The sequence below is a fragment of the Setaria italica genome, chromosome II (assembly GCF_000263155.2).
Source record: "Setaria italica strain Yugu1 chromosome II, Setaria_italica_v2.0, whole genome shotgun sequence".
Lineage (NCBI taxonomy): Eukaryota > Viridiplantae > Streptophyta > Magnoliopsida > Poales > Poaceae > Setaria > Setaria italica.
Window position 1 is genome coordinate 29,388,777 of NC_028451.1, and position 11,751 is coordinate 29,400,527.

Consider the following 11,751-nt stretch of genomic DNA (forward strand, 5'->3'; position numbering starts at 1 on the left):
GTCCAAACTCGCGAGTCAGAACTACATGTTCACGTCGTGTGCCCAGACGGCGCGGCAGGCGGACGAACGGCGGCGCCCGGCGCCGCGGCGAGCAACTTCTTGAGCAGCTGGAGCAGGGCCTGCGAGACCTGCACGGCGGGTCCGGACCTTGCTGCGGCCGCGGCGCTCAGGACGAACTCGGCCTGCGCGCGCGCGGCGGCCTCGAGCCCGACGCCGCGGCGCGCGGCCTCGTCCTTGATGGCCTCCGCGCAGAGGCCGCACACCCACGCCCCGCTGAACTGCGCGGCCACCCGGGCCACGTACCGCGCCGTGCACTCCTCCCCGATGCCGCAGCACGCGCACGTCGCCATCGTCGTCGCCGACTCGTCGCCGCCGCTGGATCCATCGCCGGCCGCTTGCAACTTCAATTCGCAAGGTTTTGCCTCCTGAACGGGGAGCAGAGCGGCTCGCTGTCCGACCAAGCTCCAACCACCAGGCACCAGCCTCGCCTTTTGCTGTCCTTGTTGTAGAAAAAAATAAATAATTGGAACGGGTTACCTAGGGGTGCCTGCATGTTCATTATATAGGGCTCGCTCAAGGCAGGGCCAAAACGTTCGCACCAAGAACTTCAGGAGTCTGCATTACATCGATATGTTAATCTTAATCATACTCGGAGAACAGAGTACCAGTCCTAGGTTGTTACAGTTAAGTTTTCTAACAGTAGCCTGTGCAGCTAGCTAAAGTGACTGTGCGAGTGCATTACGTGCTACCGTGCTATGCTAGAGTGATTAGATGTCCCCTTGGTGGTCATGTAACCCTGGGAGACTAACACTGTAGTAAATTAAACAAACCGTGGAATGTACGTACTCCGTACAGCATACACAGCTGGGTCCCACCGTTTGTCGGGTCTGTCAGAGACTTGGCGACTTCGAAACAGCACGCAAGGTACTGTGCCCTTGCTCGTGAACCGGTTCCGGTCTCCTCTTCGACAACTAAGGGATGTTTGGCACGGCTCCACTCCGTAACTCCAGCGACTCCAGTAAAAAATCCAGCCAAACACGTCAACTCCAAAACTTCATGGAGCTGTAGTGCAATTGGGGCTGGAGGTTTGGGAGCACCCCTTTTGCTGCTCCAAAATGTCCTCTTTTGAACCTCCTCGTGGAGTTGGTGGGTAATTACCCACAACTACCACTGATTACACAAAGATAACGTTTCATTCTTTCAGTTTGCACTCAGTTATTCCTTCTTCATTCTCGCGTGACTACTCGCCCGGCCGCGCCTGCACCTGCGCTGGCGGCTAGGGTTGCGCCGACCCTAGCCACGCCGCCGCCGTAGCCCCTGCCGGCGGCCAGAGACCCGCCGTCCGGCCCCGCCGCAGGCCGCGGCCAGCCGAGCCCCGCCGCCAGCCGCTCTAGCCCCGCCCGGCCGCCTCGCTCCGCCTCTCGCCGCCGAAGCCCGCCGCCGGCCGTCGCCCCGCTGCCAGTGCCCCGCCGCCGACCGCAGTGCCACGCCGCCGGCCGTCTCGCCCCGCCGCCGAAGCCCGCCGCCGGCCGCAGTGCCCCGCCGTCGAAGCCCCGACGCCGGCCGTCTCGCCCCGCCACCGAAGCCCGCCGGCGGCCGCAGCGCCCCACCACCGGCCGCGGCGCCTGTTCTGTTCAAAGGTATTTCCCTTTGGCTACTGAGTGTGATTTTCTGGTAAAGAAGATAAGAAGATGAATGTGGCCGCAGTTGAGTGTGATTTTCATGTCCTATGCTGTCAGATCAGATGAATGCACAAGTCATCATTAGGGCTCCTGCATTCTTTGCTTGGTGGATTGTCAGTAGTGTGGTAGCAATTTCATATCAGGCTGTTCTTGTGACTGCATTTTAGAAAGCTTATATGGTTATTTATTCAGTGACCGTCGTACTATCTTATATATTTTTAAGTGAATTAGAGGCAGTACCAATGATTTCTAATTAGTAGGAATAAATTGATTTCTAATTAGGTAAATTGGAATAAATTGATTTGTTAGGAATAAATTGATTTATTAGGTAATGTGAGATTAGTAGGAATAAATTGATTTCTAATTAGGTAAACTGGACAGTACCAATGTTGTAGATTAATGGTTTCTAATATGACATTTGTGAGTTGGATAGATGCCTGAAATCGATTGGAACTCGGAGAACACTCGGGTGTTGTGTATGTTATTTGCCAAACAAGTTGGAAAAGGAAATCGGCCAAACACACACTTGAATGCACTTGGGTATGCTGAGGTTGAGAAAGGGTTCAAAGAAAGGGCTGGAATAGCGGTTACAAAGGCTCAGATCAAGAACAAATGGGACAAGTTAAAGGAAGATTTCAAGGCATGGAAGAAACTAATGCTGAGGCAAATAGGGACTGGTTGGGATCCTATAAAGAAGACTATAGCTATGGATGACGAATGGTGGAAAAAAGCTAGAGCTGTAAGTTGGTTCAATTTTGATGATATATTTGTTTTGCACATGTCGATTTTGTTGGTAATGCTTATAATAATACTATTATTTTTCTTATTTCAGGAAATTCCGGGTTGTGGAAAGTTCAAAAAGAAGGGTCTTGAGAATGAAGATGAATTAGCCAAGTGTTTTTCTAACATCACTACTATTGGTATTGATCATTGGTCTCCTTATGTTGCGAATGTTGAAGCACTAGAAAATGTTGACGAGACACAAGATGAGGAAATCAATTGTGAGCCGCAGGATGATGAATTCATTCCGGATACACAAGAGGAGGATATTGGTATTACTCCTCCACCCGCGAGTGGCAAAAGATTGGCAAGGTCTATTGATAGAAGTGGTAAGAAGGCGAAGTCTGGAAATGCACTCCTAATTCAAGAAGCATTAACAAGTATGGCAAGTTCAGCCAATGAATATGTTTCTAAGAGACATGGAAAATATTCTATTGATGAAGTCATGGAGGTTGTGATTGCTTGTGGGGCCGGCTATGATAGCAATGAACATTACATGGCGTCTGAACTGTTTGTGAAGAAGGAGCAAAGGGAGATGTTCATGACCTTGCCTACTAATGAGATTAGGTTCAATTGGCTTAGAAGGAAGTACAAGGATAAATATGAAAAGTAGAAATTAGCTTAGTGAGAGTGGTGTCATTTGTGTATGCTACTATTTTATTTTTGTCGCATGTGTGGTACATTTTATTTTATTGCATTTTATTTATGTATGGCAGTTGTATCTTACATTTCGTTTATGTCAATGTTCACAGATGTCTTCAAGTGAGTCTGATGAATCTAGTGAGTCTGATGAATCTAGTGAGTCTGATGGTGAATTTTTTTTAATATGGTTGAGAGCTGTGGTAAGCTAGCACAAAGTTATCATGACTCATATATGGATAAGGCACCGCCAAGGTTTATGTTTTCACAACAAAGTGGAATGGGATGGCTGATGGAGACGGTAAACACTCCATGGGAGTGCCTTCGAATGCTTTGGATGAATGAGGTTATTTTTCAGGATCTTCATGATGTGTTGGTTGAGAGGTACGGATTAAAACCATCGAAGCACGTGAATACTTATGAAATGTTGGCCATTTTCCTATTCACATGTGGTGGGTGTGAGTCAAATAGAAGAGTACAAAATAAGTTGAAACACTCAGGTGAAACCATTAGTAGAAAATTTCATGAAGTTCTAGATTGTGTGGTTGCCATGGCACAAGATTTCTTGAGACCAATAGATCCTAATTTTCGCAATGTACACAAGAGGATTAGGAATGACAAGAGAGCATATCCATACTTTAAGAATTGCATTGGTGCACTTGATGGAACCCATATTCGTGTGTACTTATCACCTGAAGAACAAGTGAGATATATTGGTAAGACTGGAATTGCAACTCAAAATGTGCTTGCCGTTTGTGATTTTGATATGCGCTTCACCTATGTGGCTGCAGGTCAACCGGGTTCTTTGCATGACACTAGTGTATTGTACCATGCATTGGAAGCAGATGTAAATGTCTTCCCACATCCTCCTCAAGGTAAAGATTTTTTCTTATGTTCCTTTTCATATTTGTATGCACAAACTTATCTTATTTTACATATGTGTAGGCAAGTACTATATTGTAGACACGGGCTATCCTAATTGTCCGGGGTACCTCGCTCCATACAAGGGTGAAAGGTACCACTTACCCGAGTGGCATCGAGGTATGGAACCAAATACTCCAAAAGAGAAGTTCAACCGTATACACTCATCTGTTCGTAATGTTATTGAGCGCTCATTTGAAGTATTAAAAATGAAGTGGCAAATCCTTTACAAGATGCCCGGTTATTCAATGGTCACACAAAAGAAGATTGTTGCTGCTACTATGGTTCTACACAATTTCATACGTGAACATGCTAGCGTTGATGTGGACTTTGCTAATTTTGATAGAGATCCTACCTACATGCCTACTATTTCGGAAAGATACAACAAGTATGCCGTGTCTCAACATGCCTCCGATGGATCAACTTCGGAATCAAGCTTTGTGACTATGGATACCTTTCGTGATAGTATGGCTACATCAATTGCCCTAGCATGGAATTACTGCAATGATTATTGTAACGACCTTATTTTGGAACTATGAATTTATTTCAAAATTTTAAATTTTTGAAACATGTAATTTATATTATTATTTTGGACTTCAATGCATGCACTTTCATTTTATATTTGTGATAAGTAGTTCAAATCAAACCAGGGGCAAGAAAGGCAATCTACCCTCAAACTCCTCTTTTCTGGAGCTAGGGACACCCTCCCAACCAAACACCCTCATCGGACAGCTCCAACTCCATCCAGAGCTGGCTCCACCTGGAGTTCTTGAGTGGAGCAGCTCCACCCAGAGTTGGAGTCATACCAAACAGGGCTTGAGACATGAAGGGGCCACAAGCCAATACGTGTCTCTCGATTGTATCTTCTTTTGCTACGACGTAAACATGGTTCCTCAGTACAATTGGGCACGAGCCACGAGGAGGTGTCTAGGTGAAGCACTGTTCGACGACGATGCCCAGTGCCCTGTACTCTCTATTCGTCGCCATGATAATAAACACCGCGTTTGACTGAAAGAATCGGTTGTCTATCTCGGCATAATACAGGTTACGTGTTTATATAGGGAAGTTCTAAACAACTTCAAAGAGATTATAAGGTGAAGTTGTTGGAATCCGATTCTATTGTATATTGATACAACTTGTAGATAAAGCTATCAAACTAATCTATCTATAACAGAACTGGACTCTCCAACAACTTTGTTACATGTGATGACAATATCTCTAACTCTAACATCCTCTCTCAATCTAAAGCTCCTGCTGACTTGAGATTTAGATTGCACACAAAATTCTCCAACTGCCGAACAGGTAACGCTTTGGTGAATCCATCTACTCGGCAGTTGGATCCAACAGGTAACGCTTTCAAGAATATAGGGGGACGGGTATCAAAAAGTTAGTGTAGTTAACACTCTGCTCCGGCTCCCGACGACTGTGTTGATTCTCCGTATTCTGAACAATCATGTTCAGTAGTCTAGCCTACTCGGCTCCTGAATTCATGAGACTAGCAATAGCATTAGCCAAAGTGGGAGCTTGTGGTGGCTCTGAATCATGGCTCTTGACCCATATTGAATATGGCCTCTTGGGTCCGACATTCTACAAAAATCCAACACAAGTCCATTAAACTTCCTCCTTCATTCGCTTGTTAAAATGACATGGTCTTCAAATTTGAACATCCATACACCTGAGCAATATTCTTGACTTAACTTCCAAAGTTCATCGCAACCCACCAAAGTCATTAACAAACAACACCTGAACCCATTCAAGATTGTTGCTTCTTGCATGATCATCCATATTAACTTAATGAACCCGATTGCTTCCAAATAAGATCTTGTATCTGTCCATCTGTCTTGGTCCTTTTTTCTTCGGTCCTTCGTTTGCATCAGTCTTGACTACATCTAACTTCTATCGCACAGAACGGGTTTAGGTCTAACGGCACTCCCCAAACCCAAACTTTTGAAAACATGCTATGCAAGCAAGATGCAACGTTTCCTACGTCCTTTCTGACACATATCACTCGCAGGCATAAAAATTGGTCTCCCTAATAAAATTTCTAACGATACTAGTGTTGGGGGGAAATATTAACGATCTCCTAATACCGCTTGAAACAGCAATCATGAAGGCCCAGGCCCATCCAAGATAGTGAAATTGCCATCGAGCCCAACATGAGTGGGACTCCGCCTCGCCCGACTGCGCTCCCAGGGTCGGGAGCGTCCGACCCCTCGCCGCGAGGCTCCGCCTCGTCCGACCGCGGCCCCGGGGTCGGGAGCGCCCGACCCCTCGCCGCAAGGTTCCGCCTCGCCCGACCCTGGGCACGGGGGTCGGACTCACTGGGGTCCACGAGACGGATATTCCCCTCGGGCGCGAACCGGATGATGAGGGCAACGATCTCGTGGGTCCCCCTGTCGACCTCGCCATAAATGCACCGTAGGTCTGTCAGGAAGAAGGATGACCGCGCTCCTCACGCAACCCGCTGCAAGTACCCATGCACGACCGCACCGTACACGCTACAGTACCGACGGCCTCCTCCCATTCGCTGGTAGGCAATCATGGCCTGCGCCGCTCGGAGCAGAGGGGAGACTCGCCCGTCCTCGGGCCCCGCGCGCCCGGCAGCGGGGATGTGACGCTCGCTCTCCGTGAGCCATCAGCAGAACGGCGGCATCCGCCGTCCCTCCCAACGGACACCAGAGTGGCGATGAAACACCCTCATCATGACCCGGCGGCTACAGCCACCGAAGAGGCTATCTGCAGGGCGCGACGACAGTTGGCGCACGGCCACCCTCCTCCTCCAGCATACGCGCCGGCAGACGCCGAAGGCCGGCGAGGACGCCGGGCACCTAGGAACTTGATTCCTCCCTTTGTGTTGTAGTTTTACCATACTACGTTTAAACTCTTTACTGCTCTCATCACCCGGTCTCACCTGTAACCCTGGCAGTCCCCTTACGATATAAAAGGGGCATCGGGGGCCAGAGACGCGGGGGGAGATTCTTTTCCCTCAAGCCAATAGCGCACTCTCGCATTCCCTAAGAGCACAAGCACCTTCAAGAGACCTGGGATCAGATCCCTCTCTCGTTCATCTGTAACCCCTACTACAGAACCCCGCATGGGCAACACAAGCATCCTCGATACTGGACGTAGGGCCTCTTTTGCCCGAACCAGTCTAACCCCGTGTCTCCCATGCCACCATCCGAAGCCTTACGCGCATAAAAGAAATTTACTAGTCTAAGTCTTGATCCGCAAATCCTGACAACGACAGTTGGCGCGTTAGGGGACCTTTGCGCGTACATCTCCGGCTTCAGATGGCCAATCACGATATCAGCTTCGCTCCGGGCTCCCTGATCCGTTTCGGGAGACTGGACTTCCTCGCCACCGGGGAAGGGATCGAGCTGATCCCCATCCTCGTCTTGCCCTCTCGTCCCGCCATCCTTGGTCCCGCCGCCGGGACAGCGGCGAGCGGCCGGACGCGCGCCGAAGGGTCCTTCCCAGGTGATCGGCTCTTTGGACTACGCAACGCCGCGGAGACTTACGGTCGCCTCCTAACGCGGTCCATGACCGTGTCGCCCGCGAGCAACGAGCTCGCACGCGTGGCGAGGACGATCTCCGACGCCGGCTCCAGCAACGGGAGCTCCCACCCCTCGCGTGAGTGCTTCATGGCCGACCTGCACTCCGAGGGGTCCAATGACAACGGCGCCGAGGGGAGACAAAGGACTCCCCCCCCTGCGCCGCGGCTACGACCGGAGCCTTACCAAGGGCCCCGGAGCGCTCTCAGCAGCCGGAGGCGCGTGCAGCCTCCCGTCAAGAGGTCGAGCGTCCCCGCCACTAGGGCGGAGCACGACAGCGGGCGCGCGACGTCCAGCAGCGCATTTGCGCGGACGAAGAGCGTCCACAGCTCTTCGCCCGCACCAGCCAAAACGTCGCGGCTGCGGCGGCCTTGCTCCGGCAACTCCCCGAGCCGGCGACGCCCGAGGAGCGACGGGCACGCCAAGAGATGCGCGACTTGCTCGAATGCGCCGCCGTCCAGCAGGCGGAAAGTTCCGCGTCCCGGCGACGCAGGCAGAATGCCAGCAGGGCAACGCCCGACGCGCCCCCAGAGAGGAGTTGCCGCGGGAGGAGGACGGCGCAGGAGCAGCAGACGCCATGACCGGGATCGGAGGTGGTTGCTGAGAGGGTTTCGTGGTCTTGGGAACTATTAGCAGCGAGCTGATCTCTTCCTTGACGAAACAAGTACGCGCACGGTCTATAAAAAACTAGAAGCGAGTTTCAGTCGCAGCCTCGCAGGGTACCATAACAGGCTTTGATGTTCTTATCGTGCATGAGTACAGCTAGGTATGAACATGAAAAAAACATGCAGGGAGGCATGGCCGTACATGGCACGGAGCAAGTGGAGCTACCGGCCCCCTAATCAGCAGTTAATTAGCCCATGTGCTTCCATCAAAGCCCACAGGAGGTCAGGACCCCAGGCGTTGGAAGCACACACAACAGAAGCAGACACGGTCACTCTCGGAGACGGACGCCTCGTCCCTTTGCCGACACCTCGTATCCTAATTTAAGCACCTGGGGTAAGCCATCTGTACATTTCTCGATCCACTGCTAATCTGCTATCATCCTGTAGTGTACTAGTGTTCCATCAAATAGTCGAAGATCTTATTAAAAAAACAGTAGTCGAGACTAGCATAAAAATATAAATCTTGTACTCGAATCCTGAATAAAGCGCTTAAATTAGCCTCTGCTTCAGAAGTTAGATAGATGGTAGAGGTTACATAACATTTGTTTTGGACCAAAAAAAAAAAACTAGCATGCACTTCAGTGTGTGTTTGAGTCCGCATAAATTAGTTTCATACACATGCTCAGATCACGGGATTGTCGCGCCGGTCGTCCATCGCTTAGTCGTCAGGTTCAGGCATTCTCTGGCGGCAAACCAAAGAACCCAGAAGAATGCAGCCCAGCCTGAAGAAACGCACACGAAGGCGATAATTGCAGCAGCAAGTAGACTTGAGATGCACAAGGCATTCTAGAGAGTGACGATTTGCAGCTTGCCAAGCGGCAGATCGAAGCTGTACGATTGCGGTCTGAAGAACATACCAGTTGCAATCGTGACGGCGATGATGGTTGCGATGGTCGTGGCAGAGATAACAAAGACGGCAGCTGACAGGGCGCAGGCATACGCCGCGGCCAGGAGAGCCAGCAGCACGGCCAGGAACCCCCCGGCGGCGGTCATGGACACCAGGACGGAGAAGACGACGGCGTTGGTCGCCGCCGCCGCCACGAAGACGACGACGATCAGGAGGCCTGTTAGCGCTGGGAGCGCCACGGATCCGACCTACGAATCACAGATCGATCACAAGAATCGGTCAGATCGAACCGCAGAATGCAACCGAGTAAAAGTTCGTTTGATCAACAGCGACTTGGATCGTCCGTTGCGCGACTCACCGACACGACGAGGAGAGCGCGTGGCGCGCCGCCCTGCCTGGTCCACGCGACGAATTCCCCCGCCGCGTTCTCGCACGCGTAGCGCAGCCTTGGCGCGCGGGCGCGCACCGCCGCCCAGAGCCGCCGCGGTATCGGCTTGACGACGCCGGCGACAGGCGGCGCGCGCGCTCCGTACCCGCGAAGCGGTTCCTGTAACGCGCCCTCATCGGCGCCGGACGAGGACGAGCGGGAGGAGAAAGAAGAAGAAGAAGCTGCTGCGCCGTCCTCGACGGGTTCGCCCATCTCCTCCGCGCGGGGGAGGGCGGGAGCCGGGAGGCCCAGTGAGGCAGTGATCGAGTCAAGCGCGCGCTCTGACGTCAGATGGGAGGACACGTGTCCGAGACTCGCCAGTGGACATGCTTGATAGTAGATGGGACCGATCCAACGGTCCACGGTTTCCGTTGATCACGTACGCTTGACCTGGCATGAGCTCAGAGTAGGGGACACGTCTGTGTTTGGTTGAAACATGAAAGCTATTCCGCTTAGTGGTGTATTACCCTCGATTATTGCTCTCGATTATTCAAGGCTGGATTATTGCGCGTTTTGAGGTTTAGCTAGATGAAATATCTACACTCCGATACTATGTCATTAGCATTAGGACTGGCCTAATCGATTTATGTAGGAATACGCAGTGACGTAACTAGCCAACAATGTGTAATGAAGGGGATTAGCATGTGCCCAGTTAACTAGCGCCACTAGTTTTTACGGTATTGCCGGAAAGACACTAGCAAACTAATCTAAGCCGCCCCGGCCCCCCCCCCCCCCCCCCCCCTTTCTTTAAATGCACACGTATATCAATTGGCTGTTTAAAGGTAACCGACTCCCTCTGATACATGAAGAGTGTAATTCTATCTTTTTCTAAACAAATTAGGTGTAGCATGAAAAGATTTTATGCCCTTATTTTTTAGCCACATGCATTTAATATCTTGTACAAATTACTAATCTATCCATTTAATTAGGTAGATAGTTGCGATTTATTTCTAAAAGTAAGTACGCTCTTCTTTTGTGGGATTTTCTTTTTTTTCAAATACCTTGAGGGAGTACGTGTCTCCCCCGAAAACAAAAGAAAAAAAAAGAAAATACTACGTGTGCGATTGACTCGTGAAAACTAATAAGTTGGAATCTGACGAGCGACGACCACGGAAATTTCATTTACGCCGGCCCATCAGTGCTTATCACGTTACCGGCCCATTCTGCGCCGCGAGAGAGCCAGCCGGGCGGTCTGGCCTCGGCCCAGATAAAGCTATGGGCCCTCAGCCATCTGGCCTCGGCGCCTTCTTGTCTTGTGCTCAAGGCTCCATCCGGCCCAAAAAGAACAAAACAGCTTTCATGGACCGTTGATATGAACGACGGTCACGACCAGTCAACGCTTGTCCTCCCCAGCCGCTGGAAAAGTCGCAGGTAGTCAAAGGCCGCCGCATTCATAACGGCCGCTGAGCTACCTACCAGTCATCCCTGATTTCCGTTCCGTTGAAAACCGAAGTACTCCAGTCTACCCAGCCCAGGTATGGCACAGTGAACCGGAGTGGAGGGAGCAGCTGCCATGGATGGTAGAGTAGCTCTCGCATTCACACCCTACGTGCCTTACCGTACCATACCTGACGATCCCCCCACACTATGGAGCTTGCGCTAACGCTCGAGTTGCTGACGGCGCAGCGGCGTACTCGTACTCGTCCCTGTTCTTGCGTAGCCTCAGCATAGCCTGCGCCCCCTGTCTATTTTGCCTTTAATGATCGCAACACCAACTCACCAAGCTTACGTGGTCGTCGATCCCATCTCGCACGAGCAATGCATGCCTAGACGGGGTCGTTGACAGCTTCAACGTGGTCCTTCCTGTCTTAGCGCATGGCAGCCCGTTGGGTCAGTTGTAGACGGTACTAGAAATTAGGCTCAGCCCGTTGGGTCAGTTGTAGACGGTACTAGAAATTAGTGCTAAAGTTTAGCACCTATCACATCGAATATTTGATGCTAATAGAGTATTAAACATAGGCTAATTATAAAATAGTTGTCTAGATGGAGTCTAATTCGCGAGACGAATCTATTAAACCTAATTAATCCATGATTTAATAATGTGGTGCTACAGTAACTATTTGCTAATGATGGATTAATTAAGCTTAATAGATTCGTCTCGCGAATTAGCACAGGGGTTCTGCAATTAGTTTTATAATTAGCTCATATTTAGTCCTCCTAATTAGCATCCGAACATCCGATGTGACACTACTAAAGTTTAGTATCTAGTATCCAAACACCCCCTTAGTGAAGCTGTCAC

The 11,751-nt window shown here is 50.6% G+C and overlaps 3 protein-coding genes across 3 annotated transcripts; 1 reads left to right on the plus strand and 2 right to left on the minus strand.

Annotated features, from left to right (window-relative positions):
* Nucleotides 1-29: 29 nt before the first annotated feature.
* On the minus strand, nucleotides 30-350 carry LOC101754676. The gene has a single exon (XM_004959377.1). The coding sequence runs from the start codon at nucleotides 348-350 to the stop codon at nucleotides 30-32; it is 321 nt and encodes a 106-aa protein (XP_004959434.1).
* Nucleotides 351-2,115: 1,765 nt separating this feature from the next.
* Nucleotides 2,116-3,075, plus strand: LOC101755090 (L10-interacting MYB domain-containing protein-like). Its single transcript, XM_004959378.1, has 3 exons — nucleotides 2,116-2,329; nucleotides 2,405-2,421; nucleotides 2,515-3,075. Exons 1-3 carry the CDS (start codon nucleotides 2,116-2,118, stop codon nucleotides 3,073-3,075), a joined length of 792 nt encoding a protein of 263 aa, XP_004959435.1.
* Nucleotides 3,076-8,689: 5,614 nt separating this feature from the next.
* Nucleotides 8,690-9,757, minus strand: LOC101755497. The gene is made up of 3 exons (XM_004959379.3): nucleotides 9,444-9,757; nucleotides 9,096-9,333; nucleotides 8,690-8,960 (listed from the first exon to the last, which is right to left on the minus strand). The coding sequence occupies exons 1-3, from the start codon at nucleotides 9,723-9,725 to the stop codon at nucleotides 8,866-8,868; spliced, it is 615 nt and encodes a 204-aa protein (XP_004959436.1). The 5' UTR covers nucleotides 9,726-9,757; the 3' UTR covers nucleotides 8,690-8,865.
* Nucleotides 9,758-11,751: the final 1,994 nt, after the last annotated feature.

Excerpts from the sequence above, each read along its gene's own strand:
- LOC101754676 (XM_004959377.1), bottom strand. The coding sequence starts at position 350 with ATGGCGACGTGCGCGTGCTGCGGCATCGGGGAGGAGTGCACGGCGCGG.
- LOC101755090 (XM_004959378.1), top strand. The coding sequence starts at position 2,116 with ATGCCTGAAATCGATTGGAACTCGGAGAACACTCGGGTGTTGTGTATG.
- LOC101755497 (XM_004959379.3), bottom strand. The coding sequence starts at position 9,725 with ATGGGCGAACCCGTCGAGGACGGCGCAGCAGCTTCTTCTTCTTCTTTC. Across the intron at positions 9,334-9,443 it reads GCGCTCTCCTCGTCGTGTCG|GTCGGATCCGTGGCGCTCCC; the intron begins GTGAGTCGCGCA and ends TGTGATTCGTAG. Across the intron at positions 8,961-9,095 it reads CGCCGTCACGATTGCAACTG|GCTGGGCTGCATTCTTCTGG; the intron begins GTATGTTCTTCA and ends GCGTTTCTTCAG.